At 36.0% G+C, this 13,049-nt stretch overlaps 2 protein-coding genes across 5 annotated transcripts; one reads left to right on the forward strand and one right to left on the reverse strand.

Moving 5' to 3' along the window:
* Positions 1–41: 41 nt before the first annotated feature.
* On the forward strand, positions 42–8,608 carry LOC122397081 (mini-chromosome maintenance complex-binding protein). 3 transcript variants are annotated; one of them, XR_006259076.1, is made up of 10 exons: positions 42–163; positions 288–565; positions 890–1,234; positions 1,339–1,658; positions 1,736–1,915; positions 2,002–2,245; positions 2,328–2,498; positions 2,577–2,777; positions 3,772–3,843; positions 8,024–8,608. XR_006259076.1 is itself a non-coding variant. In XM_043395947.1 (8 exons), the coding sequence occupies exons 1-8, from the start codon at positions 157–159 to the stop codon at positions 2,766–2,768; spliced, it is 1,737 nt and encodes a 578-aa protein (XP_043251882.1). In that variant the 5' UTR covers positions 42–156; the 3' UTR covers positions 2,769–2,881. The 3 variants fall into 3 exon arrangements, 1 of the variants encoding a protein (XP_043251882.1); XR_006259077.1 differs by lacking the exon at positions 8,024–8,608 and adding an exon at positions 4,353–4,677; XM_043395947.1 differs by lacking the exons at positions 3,772–3,843; positions 8,024–8,608 and having other exon boundaries at positions 2,577–2,881.
* LOC122397082 (protein FAM166B-like) lies at positions 3,202–8,649 on the reverse strand. 2 transcript variants are annotated; one of them, XM_043395949.1, is made up of 5 exons: positions 8,522–8,649; positions 4,795–4,870; positions 4,270–4,435; positions 3,947–4,165; positions 3,202–3,685 (listed from the first exon to the last, which is right to left on the reverse strand). In XM_043395949.1, exons 1-5 carry the CDS (start codon positions 8,593–8,595, stop codon positions 3,456–3,458), a joined length of 765 nt encoding a protein of 254 aa, XP_043251884.1. In that variant the 5' UTR covers positions 8,596–8,649; the 3' UTR covers positions 3,202–3,455. The 2 variants fall into 2 exon arrangements, with proteins under 2 accessions (XP_043251884.1, XP_043251883.1); XM_043395948.1 differs by having other exon boundaries at positions 3,929–4,165.
* Positions 8,650–13,049: the final 4,400 nt, after the last annotated feature.

Here is a 13,049-nt window from a genome sequence, read left to right on the forward strand (position 1 = left end):
TACGTCAGAAAAATGGGGATGGGGAACTCGTGCTCAGTGTGGCCAGATCTTTGCTAGGTATATTTTCGCGCGCTTTTACCACGCTTCCGTATATCTTTTGTTATTAACGTTGCGTCCAATAAATATATAAGCAAAAGTCCGTCATACGTGGTTACAATGAATTGTAAGTAGATTTCTTTGCTCATAAAATGCTTAATAACGATACATAAGAAGATAATTTAATAGTAGGGTTATCATTGAACGAAATTAATACAAGAGTACAGAGAAAGGTAATAATTTTGTTTTAGCACCACTTAAAATATCAAATTGGACTCCTGCACACGTTATTGCAAATCAATCAAGTTGCAACTTACTTCTGGAAAATCCGGATGCTTTAAAGGAAATTCCTTCATTAAACAATGCACCTCTTCGTAACTTCACGGACTGGCAATTGGTTCGTTTTAGAGGAATGGTTCAAGACATGCATAATCCAGAATTCTATTTTGAAAAATACGAAGTCAAAAATAATGAAACTGAAACTTACGAAGTTAGATGTGGAATGTATGCTGATTATGTTCAGTGCCTGGTAATTAGATCTTTGCATCATTTCTAAAACTAAATTTATGTAATATTTTATATTCTATTTTATATTTGAACTATTGAATGTTTCTGTTTTTCATTTGGCCTCTAGTACATCATTTTATCCATGTCTAAATTCTATGGACATTCCGGATTAATATAAGAGGCCTATAGTAAATACTTATGGTAGTTACAGGTGTGAGATACTAGAAGAACAGTTTATCTCGTGTATAAAATTGCCAACAATATTTAGTTTATAGCATATATATTTTGTAATTAGTGTATTTCTAAAATTACATTAATTAATACTATTTATTAATACTTCTATTAGCCGCATGAAGAGATTTTAGTTGACTCAAAGAAAAACCAAAATTCAGAAAGACATACTTGCTTTGTTATATCGATACCTGGTTTGAATGATTGGGCAAAGGAAAAGTATGAACACTTTCCTTATCATAATACAAAAACAGCTAGTAATAAACGAAATTTAGATGAAAGTAGCTGTGAAATCATGGATTGTTCTGAGCCAGCTCCAAAAAAGGAGAAGATCTCGTCAAATGAAGATGGTGAAAAAATGGATACTACTGAACATAGTATAAAACAAACTATATTTTCAAAAGAATACATATTAAACTTTCCAATATCTGTGGATGATGGTAAAGCTTGTATTGTCAAGGTTACTAAATATTTTTTTTACTTCCGTTTTTAGAGTAACATAATATCAATAAAGTATAAATTGTGTAAGAAAATTTTTTTAATAAGTTGTGTATTTATTTATAGATATACGAGGAAGCAGCTTTAAAACTGAACGAAGTTATTGAAATAATAGGATTCATATCTTTAAACCCTTGTCAAAATACTATAGATGACTTCGAGATGACAGAAGCTGAAATGAATGTTCACCATCCACCCACTTCTATCGTTCCTCGGCTACACGCTGTAAAAATAATTCGTCTTTCTAAACAGGGTATTGAAAATGTTCCAGAAATATTGTCTAAAGCACAATTAATAAGAAGCGACCTTCACATGATGTTCAGTCAACTTCTCTTTGGGGATGAACTAGCTGCTGATTATCTAATCTGTCATCTACTCTCTTCAATGTAGATATTAAGTTTATTTTTATAATTACATAGAGAAACGAGGCATGAAGTTTACAAAAGTGTTATTCTCTTTCTAGCTATTTGAGGAGAGAATACTTTCATCTTGGTGCTTATCCATTAAATATAACACATTTTCCTGTTGCTAAATACAAGACATTCGCGAAAGATTTGTATAAATTTTTAACGCTACTTATAGAAAAGAGCCATTTATTGGAAATTACTCTGGAAAACTTAAACGATTTGACCTTATCACCAAAGTATGTAGGCAAATTATGAGATGCAATCTTCATCTGTAAGATTACATTAAAATAATAATTGCGAATTTTTATATATTCGTTGCTAGGAAAGACTATGAATCCAATAGGCTAACCAGTGGAGTGCTTCAACTTAGCGACAACACTCATCTCGTAATAGACGAGACGGAATTAACTGTTGGTCAAGTTTCGGAAGCTGGGCGAGAAAATTACAACACGATTTGCGAGTTAATTAATTTCCAACGAGTGATGTACGACTTTAAATTTTATAAAATGGAGTACGAGACTGATATTCCGGTTTTGATTTTATCAGAATTGAAGTCGTTTATTCCTGTACGTATGAATTTGTAAGGAAATCTCGAAAATCGAAAGATTCGATTAATCGACAAATTCATATAATGTACTTTTATTTCAGTGTCAGACCCAAGTTGCTTTGAAGGTCGATTCAGAATCAGAAAATCTTTACCCGAAAGTATTGGAAGTCGCGGAACAATATTTAAAAAATGAAAATCGACTAACAAATATACGTCAGTATTTAAATCATCTAAAAAATGTGAAATTTGATTTCAACGAAAATATATTAAATGTAATAAAATTTGCGTTTCATACGTTAATAGTACGACATTTATACAATCGAATCTTTTCAATTTGCTTTTCCTTTTAGGAAATTCAAAGTGATTTTGTACAGATGAGACAAACGAGGAAAAATATAACAATGGATCATTTACATGGATTAATGATCCTGGCTAGATTGATGTCGTTATCGCACGGATCGAACACGTTAACTGCAGAGTACTGGAAAAAAGCTGTTGAAATGGAAGTAAAGAGATTAGACAGATTGCCAGAGAAGAAATGAAATAAAATGGTACGAATGATAGACACAATAATGTTAAATATACTGCTTTATTATATTTTTATACATTTGTATGGAAGTTCTTTTGTGCATCTCTGTAATTAGTATTTAAATTAAAGAGGACTATATTTTTAAACATTGACGTCTAATCAATGTACCAATTTACGAAATGGTAAACAAACTAGAGCTATCAAAAGCTTTTCTACACTGACCTATTGCGTTGCAAGAGTAATTGCAAATATCTACCGAAGTACATTAATTTACAGACACGCTAAATTCCATTTTTAAAAATGGAAATAGCAAATTGTTACTTTTTCATCCGTCCTTAGAAAATATTTCCAATCAGAAATATTTTCAAGAAGTACTCGACCTACATATAATACATTAACTTATCGTACAAGGACCAGAAGCATATTAATTGTCTTCTAATCGGCGTAGTCGTTCGAATTCCAATTTTCCAACGATCGTGAAAATGGTATTTGTCGGTGTAATATTCTACGTTTTAAAAAAAATTAAAAGAAACACTTTTGATTCTTTTTATTTCGAATTATTCGATATAAAATTGAAAATAAATTAAGGATAGCATTAATTTACATTCTCTGCGTCGAACATTTTCGTTATCCGTAAAAAAGATTGTCGTTATTCGAAGCGATTTCTTTCTCCGTATAGAATTTCGAGTAAAATCTTAACTTACGCTCGCGTATGTTTGGTTTCATGAACGCATGTATCGTCCAAGACTTTTTGCACTGCAGCCGCGTCCCTTAGTCTGCCAAGCCTTTCCTCGCGTTCTTTTCTTATTAATTCTAGTCCCTTTTTCGCGGCTTGGGCATACCTTTTCGACAACGCCACTTCCCCTTTTGCTCCTGGAATGTGACCCGTGTAACCCACGATCGGTGGTCTTTCAGGGGACACTTCATAATCTGCAACAATAATCCGATATTAAATAGATGTATATTGTCAGGTTTTTAATAAGAATAAAATACTACGTATTTATTTTTTTTTTCAGGTGTGCGTGGTCTACAGTTTGAAAATCAAAGTTAATCGTCTAGAGTGATAATTGAACGAAGCGTTGGTTCAAGTAAGCATGATTTATTTTTGTGTTTGCATGTTATTTTAAGCAACGATACGTTTTAATTATAAATTATTTTGAGGATGATACAGACCATAATTCGAACACGTACGAAAGGTCGTACGATTTCGATCGTGATCGATCTCCATGGCCACGTTGTCCGCCCTCGCTCGGGCCAAAAGATTTCTGGAATCGCATCTCTCAGCTTGAGCTCTCATAGCTTCTCTGCGCGATCTCAATTTGTTTTGATTTTCACGCCATTCCCTGGCACCTTCTTCCACGGCTCTCATAAAGGACAGACCGTACCTGCTATTAAATCCAGGAATATATCCTATAATTGAACGATCAAACGTTTCTTATTGTGTCCGTGCAACGATACAACCTCGACTTCGAACATGTACGCGTGAAAATCGCAGATCGCTTCGACTCCCTTACCCGTGTACCCCAATATGTACGGCGGTGCTTTGAATAATTGCGCGTCGGTTTTCCAATCTCTCCTAATGTCATCTTTTCCGCAGGGGATCGATCCATTTTCGTGCACGTCACGACCGGAATTCGGCCTGTAAGGTCCCGTCTTCAGGATTTTCTTTTCGAGCAATTCCTGCGCGAACCCATGGAACTATCAACTTTATGAACGTACAGTGGACGAAATTTCTATAAGAACACCATGATTTACTACCAGAAGTTCGTTCATTTTATAAATATATGTTAGTAGCGTGTGAAAACCTTATGAGCACTACAGTATCGTTACCGTGAAACAGTGCATGTAAACAAACTCGCGTGTTCTCACTTTGGGCACATAAATATTAAAATGCTGACCGAGGTAAGAACGAAATTCGTATAAGAACAGGATGCCTCTTTGTTCGCTCATTTATTCAGAATAGTGGCGTTCTTATAGAAATTTCGTTCGCCGTTGGAATATCTCGCTCGTTGATCGATCAGATTTCGATCGCCTCTTACCTTCATAATTTCTTCCGTGCTGGCCCCAAATCGCTTTCCGACTCGAAACTTGAGGGTGGGACAATGTCCGGTGTAGCTAAACGAACGAAATATATTCGATGAAAGGTCAATTATTTATTCGACTAGTATATTTTAACTACAATCGTCACCGTACAATTACGGAGTGTGTATTATTAACTGTCGTACGCTGAAATTACATAATAAAAAGTGTTTGTCCGGTACTGTATGTACACTCCCGTCCGTAAGTCATCGATCATTTAATGAGCGTGGAATAAAAACGAATTAACACTGTAAAGTTATGTAAATTATAAAATTGAAGTAATACTAATTTGTTCGTAATGAGGTCGATTCAGGAAATTGTATTTGTATAGTAATTTGCATCTTCCAAGACGGACGAGCAAAATGACCGGGTGACTTATGGACGATAGTGTATGTACGAGCGTTCGCGCGACTTTTTAACGATTTCCGTTTCGTCGCGGATGGTCGAACTTGGCTCGATCGAAAGGAACAGCCGCTTTCTAAAACAATGTAGTCGCAGGACCGTAAAAGTGGACTACCGGTGACCCAGTAAATCGAACGAACAATTATTCTGCGACGGTCACGATGCGACGACAGAATTGGTTCGTGTACGGTTCGACACGAACGGGAGTCGCTCGATCCTCGGTACTTTAAAAAAAAAATTGTTTAAATATTTCATATTGAGTTGGAATGTATTTTTATCGAACGAACAACGCGTCAAGAGTTTTTTGCCCATCTTTGTCTTAGGGGATTACAAGATCAGTGTCAAGGCGTTGACATCGATCTCGTTTCGCGAGACCGCGATGGATCCGTATAGGATTTACTGGGTTATTGGCGCGGAAAAAAATGTCGCTACGTTCTCTGTACTCTGCCTTTAAAACTCGATCGTTTCCAAGAAAATTCACGCCTACATAATACCGTCGTATATTTACTGCAATATGAGAATTTTATAACGTGGCATTTTTACACCGTCTTCGTGAAACTGTTCGAGGACGAGGTGTCTTGAAATTTCGCGTTATAGTTAGGCAAATATTGATACTGTCTCGACACGTTTACTGTCACGATAGTCGTTCATGTTCGGAGATATATTCTTAAGGTTCGTTCAATGGGGAGGGTTTTCGTTTCGATCGACGTGCCTGTATCGTTATAAACAATCTTCAAATGTACACCCTGTTCTGTCGCTATCAGGGTGGCGTAACTAGCGTTAATTCGGAACGAATCGTTATCTCGTCGAGTTTACCTTGACGCGAAAGTTTCTCGTTCGAATCGATCGACACGCGCGCAAATAGGATAAATTCGCCGACACAAGTGGTGGGTTTTGTGCGTGATTTCCTCGCGTGGCGGAATCACGGTGTAAAGCGTTTTGGTACCAGGACCGGTACCAGTTTCGTCGCGTAATTTAGCTCGCGAATGGTACTCTAAAACTGCGCTTTCGCGCGCGAACCGGCAACATGCATTAGAAAATAAACCGTAAAGGCGTATCGAGTCGACGATAGCAGATTAAAAGTAACTGTTGGCGAATTACTACTCCCCGGAATTGCGGATTCACGTTCAATTTTAACGCAGTCCAGATAAAAACAATTGTTAGAAGAATTCTGCAACGTTTCTAAAATTGGTCAGTTGTTGTAGAATTCTTCCCATCGAGCCATCGCGTTTTTAAAATAGCTACAAAACTCGACAACGATTTTCTGTTTCTCTTTTGTTCCGTGGACAATACGAGCACTATTGTTCATAGGCATTCAATACAACGATAGAAAATTTGCTTGTCCTTGCGTTTATGCTTGCCGTTGATAACAATATAGCCAGTGGTTATAAAATGAACATCGCTCGAGACTTTCAATATTTTTTATTCTCTTGTTAAATTTTAATAGCAACGTTTACGTATTAATTACGCGTACGATGGGGACTGAATCTACAATGTAGAAACACCGAAAGAACGTTACGGTTCGATTGCCTCTCGTGTGCACCGGTAGTCCCCGGAACAATAGTAAAAGTGAAAAGTGCTTTCTTTCAACGAAATTGCCCGTGCGTGCACGTTATCGTTAATATCGTGTAGATCGTACCCTATTAATCATAAGTATTGGGGCACTTGGTCGAAACAAATTATACAAAATTCATTCATTCGCATCTTTTCTGCAAGAGAAGTACGAGTCAAATATTTTTTGTTACTCCTTCGCGCAAAAGTATCTCCGAGGAAATTTAATTAAGATTTAAAAAAGATAGAAAAACGAATTATTTTAGGTAGATTTTTTTTTTATTTTTCAACATAATCTCCTTTTAGCTCTATACACTTTTCCAAGTGTTTCTCCAACTTTGTTGAGTCATCTAAAAAGTAAGATTTCGGAAGATCCTCAAAATAGGCATTTGTTTGGGCGGTGACCTCCTTGTTGGGCGTCGAGCCATTTTTTTAAGTTTGGAAATAAAAAAAAGTCACTGGGGGCCAAATCCGGTGGATATTGTAATAATTTAAACTTTAATTCCATGATTTTGCCCATCGAAACTGCACAGGTGTGCATCCGTGCATTGTCTTGAAGCAAGAGGAAGTTCCTTGCTTCGATCGACAATAAAAATGAGACCATTTGGTGGATATATGTAACTGTAACTTTGACAATTGTCTAGTGAGTCACGATGCTCACTAAAAACAAACCATTTTCGATGCTACATACCATTTACGATGCTTTTTCTAAGAACTTATTGAACGACCCTCGTATGTTAAAATGAAACCAGGAAAATTATTGTACAAGCCTTTTCACGAAGTTACAATGGCTTCAAAATTGATAATCCTTCTGACCAAGTGCCCGATTAGTCGTGGCGAACGGTGCACGTGTTTCAAGTTCGATTTTTCGTTTTCATTGTCGCGTGTGCTGGATTTGCACAGCGCACGTTACGCAACGAGAGATAAACGAGAGAACATTTAGCATGAACGGTAAGCGTTGCAAATCCAATTAAGCCGTTTAATACAATACAACGGTAAAGGAGGTCTTTGGCGCATAAATTGAATCAAAGTACCCGTTTACGGTGTACGCTTCGCTCGCTAAATAAAGCATCGCTGGAAAACGAAACGAGTCGTTCCATTCGATCGTAATACGTAAACGGATACAAGCCAGTGTCTGAGGCCGCAGTTCCACTTGTGTAACGCGTGGCTCGGAACAATGTTAACGATGAGACAGTCGGGAACAGTGTCTGAGGTTTTTTATTTTTTATTTTTCAGATCCCGCTTGGATGCTGCAGCGATTAGATTTTAAGACAGGTTGTAAACTCAAAGTCCCCTGGCTACCAATGACCGTGTTAATCGATCCAAATGAATCCATGAAAAACAGTCGAATATAAAGGATTTTGATTATACTTTATTCCATTGCTCGATCATGGAATGTTAGCAGTCAAACAATTGCAGACTTTCAAGACTTGAAGTATCGGTTACCAATGACCACCGTGTTAATCGATCCAAATGAATCCATGAAAAACAGTCGAATATAAAGGATCTTGACTATATTTTATTCCATTGCGCGATCATGGAATGTTAACAGTCGAACGATTTGAATCTTCGATATAATTTATAATAGATCCAAGTATTGGTATAGGTTGCTTATTATTAAAAGAAAAAGTCCACTATAAATGTAAAAGTAGAAGGAAATTGAGGCGCGTTACGCAAAGTGAGACTGCGACCGAAGCGGTTTTTGTTTGTTGTGGGAAAGCAGACGAGCCTTACCCGGGCAAATGAGCGCCATAATTTTGCCTAAAGAAGCGTTTCCTTTGTTCTTCGGCGACTGGATCGAAAACCATTTTCTTATTGTTTGCACGATCACGATATAGAGTAAAGTAACGTTGCTCCTTCCGCCGCGGTCTTCATTTTCCCGCCAATATCTCTGGATCTCTTTGGATTTGATTCGATCACGGGTTACGGATGCGCGCTACTTACGATCGAACTGTTACGGGAACAGACTTAGCGATCAACTGGAGGACGGATAATAGCGTCCTGGACGTTAGGCGACGCGGAACACGTACCGTACAACTCGCGTTACAACGCGAGGAGAGGTGCCGAAGGAAGTGTTACGCATGGCCAGGTTCAGCCCGCGCATCACTGAAATAAAACGGTGTATACAGGGTGTTCGACCACCCCTGGGAAAAATTAGTGGGAGATACTAGACGTCAAAATAAGACGAAAATCAAAAATATCAATCTCTCGATCGAGGCTTCGTTAAAAAATTATTAAAAAATTAAATTAAAAAATTTCAAAACATATTAAAAAAATTATATTTAGTTACAGGGGTCAATTACAAGCATTTTTGGTGAATAGACATACCTCTGAATTCCTACGCATTTTCGAGAAAAAATTCGAGTAGATACAGCAATTTTTAGACGAAATTAAAAAATTTCAAATCATGCTAAAAAAATTATATTTAATTACAGGGGTCTATTACAAGCATTTTTTATGAATAGACATATCCCTGAAATTCTACGCATTTTCGAGAAAAAAATTCGAGTAGGTAATGAAAATTTAGACGAAATTAAAAAATTTCAAATCATACTAAAAAAATTATATTTAGTTACAGGGATGAATTACAAGCATTTTGGTGAATACACATACCTCTGAAATCCTATCCACTTTCGAGGAAAAAATTCCACTAGGTACGGAAATTTTTAGATGAAATAAAAAATTTAAAATCATACTAAAAAAATTATATTTAATTACAGGGATGAATTACAAGCATTTTTGATCATTAGACATACCCTCGAAATCCTACCTACTTTCGAGAAAAAATTCGAGCAGGTGTGAAATTTTTAGACGAAATTAAAAAATTTCAAATCATACTAAAAAAATTATATTTAGTTACAGCGGTCAATTACAAGCATTTTTGGTGAATAGATATACCCCTGAATTCCTACCCAATTTCGAGGAAAAAATTCGAGTAGGTACTGAAATTTTTAGACGAAATTAAAAAATTTCAAATCGTACTAAAAAAATTATATTTAGTTACAGGGGTCAATTACAAGCAATTTTGATCATTAGACATACCCTCGAAATCCTACCTACTTTCGAGAAAAAATTCGAGCAGGTGTGAAATTTTTCGACTAAATTAAAAAATTTCAAATCGTTCTGGAAAAATTATATTTAGTTACAGGGATGAATTACAATAATTTTTGGTGAATAGATATACCCCTGAATTCCTACCCACTTTCGAGGAAAAAATTCGAGTAGGTACTGAAAATTTAGACAAAATTAAAAAATTTCAAATCATACTAAAAAAATTATATTTAGTTACAGGGATGAATTACAAGCATTTTTGGTGAACTGACCTACCCCCGAAATCCTACCCACTTTCGAGAAAAAAATTCAGTAGTGGCGGAACTTTAAACGTTAATAACTTTTTAACGAAGTTTCGATCAAGAAATTGATGTTCTTGATTTTCGACTTATTTTGGCCTCTGGAATCTCCTATTACAATTTTTCCTAAGGGTGGCTGAACACCCTATACATATAGTCGATTTGGAGAAACATAACGCAAAAGGTACATTTGATCGAAGACATGCGCCCCTACAATGTTTCGGAGTCAGCCTAGTGATCGGATCGATATCGATACTATCGATGATATTCAATCGATTCGATACCAAAGTATTCGATAACAAGAATATGTATCAAAATTGTAAATACTCTGTATCGATTGTCAATTTCTTAAAACGTGATATTATGATTAAGTAAGAATATATAATCAGGTTTATTTGAGTAATCAAGTTTGCTTGCATAATTCACACTAAGCTCAGAATGTTTTTTCCAAGCTGCTAAAATTTATCCGAACGAACACGAAATATTATCCATGTCAGTATTTCTATTGCAAACACGAAACAACGGTATATGATCGAGTTACCGTTATTTCATATATTACTTACGTTATTCTTCGTGAAGAAATAAAAGAAATAAAATACGGATGCGTCCCTGTGAATGAAAGTTACTATATCGAACGCGTTGTCGATGATTTATTTAAAAAAAAATCTTCTTTGTAACGCACAATGGGTCAGATTTGAAATTTAGCCGTTCAAATGAATTATATCTATTTTCTAGTTAAATCATTTCTACGGAAGTTGAAAGAGTTTATTTAAGTATTTGGAAGATATTTTATTTGAAAGTTTACCTTTATTGTAGCATGCCACTCACATCTATTAGAATACCTTATCCAACTTGAACAGAAAAATAATTATATATTTTCGTTCTTAGTAAAGTTCTAAAATAATAAAACTGGTTCATGAATTATTGAATAATGCGTCGAGTCGAAAGTCTGAACAGCTGAAATCTGAAATTCAATTCTGGCCCGCTGTGCGACGCGTCGCCAAATAAAGCGAAGATCGATGGATCGCGTAACAAATTCGTAATGCGACTCTCGGCGAGAAAAATATTATGTATGTTAGAAAAGTGATCGAATTCACGGTTGACACGTATCGGAGAAACACGACACGAAACACTTTGTAATCGTAACTGGTATTGTCGGAGGTATCGGGGTACGTCCGGTCACTTTCGATCTTTTCTCTTACGAGCTTTTCCGGTTTTCTTTTCTATTTTCTAGCCGCGAACACGACGTGCTGCGCTTTGCAGTTTGTTTCGCGTTGCATCGGTAACTGGATATGATTTTGTTCGAGGCAATGGTCTCCTAGGAGTAACTCGACTCCGTTACCTACGAGAAAATCGATATGGGTGGGGTGAATGCACGACGACCAGTCTTCAAGAAATCTCGCGTGCGTTTAAAATATTAATACGAATTACTTCAAGTTTTATGCACCGTCCGTGTAATCTTGTGTACGAATGATAACCCCGTTTAACGCGTCGACTGCTACGTCAGTTTCCTATGTTCAAAGATTCCCTCGACATTTGTCTAAATTATAGCGTGAAACATTATAGCTTGAGAAATTATGTCCACGGATAAATCTAACATTTTTATTTGTTATTCAAATTATCCTAACACTGCTTAAGACCAAACGCGTAATAATGTCTGTTGTTAAAATCATTGCAATTTTGTGTATCTACGTAATACATTCTTATATAATAATGGAAAAAGCGAACATTACGAACATTATTTTATATTTAAATCAGTTTCAATTTTGTGATTATCGGCAGAGGCATATTTTTATTTAATAGAGTTAGAAACGTGTAAAACCTTCCTTACGTTTATATTAATAAAACATCAAAATCATAGTACACATTTTCCATGCTTTTTATTTACATTCTCCTCTACCTTTCCCATTAATTCCTCAATTTTTTAAATTCCAGAGTTTTATAATCCCTTGAGATTACTCTGATTAAGTTGTTTAACCATTTCTCTATACATTATTTCATGTAATTAATAAGTTATGAACGATTACTGGGAGCGATTCTTGTTTCAATATTGCGCTAAAAAGTGACAAAAATATGTGTCGCCATCTAATATCAGGGATCCGTACTGCTAAAATCGTGCCAGGATCACAGAATGTTAGAGGAGGTATCCGGAGTACAGGTTCCCCCACTCCTGCTACTCCTGTTAAACATAGCATTGATTATTCACTAATTACTCCTTCCCTGGGATTAAAATATAAACTTTTAGAATTTAAGAATATAGTATAGACCCTTGTCAACATTCAAGGATACTTTTCATAACCATTCCACCCCTAATTAAGGCGCTATTAACAAATATCGGAAGTCGGAACATTTACGACTGTGTCACTGCTTGCTTTAATCGATGAATTATCAATTTTTCAACTATAATACTCATATTTTGGCTATTGGAGGACCAAGTAGACATCCCAGACAACATTCAAGGACCGATTTTGCAACGCTCCTAGCTCTAATTATTTAGTTATTAGCGATAGATCCCTAAGGTGTTAGGTTAAAAGGTTAAAAACAGTGTGCCGACTTCAGATATCGGTTAATAACTATTTAATAACGCATGCTATAGTTATAACAGGTATCCTTGAATCTTCCCAAAGGTCCATACTACATTCTCAAACTGTAAAAGTTCATAATTTATTTCCAGGAGAGGCGTAATTAGTAAATTAACGAGCAGTAATTCATTGCAAATCGAGAAACGCATAGTTCACCGTTTTCGCCACTAGGTGGCGCCACAATGCAGATCACTGCTTTCAGTGAATCACTGCTCGGTAATTTACTAATTACTCTCTTCCTGGGAACAAATTATGAACTTTTAGTGTTTAAGAATATAGTATGGACCTTTGGGAAGATTCAAGGATATCTGTTGCAACCATCTTATGCCT

This window comes from Colletes gigas, unplaced genomic scaffold (assembly GCF_013123115.1).
Source record: "Colletes gigas isolate AHSC1104 unplaced genomic scaffold, ASM1312311v1 Colletes_gigas_Sc00008, whole genome shotgun sequence".
NCBI lineage: Eukaryota > Metazoa > Arthropoda > Insecta > Hymenoptera > Colletidae > Colletes > Colletes gigas.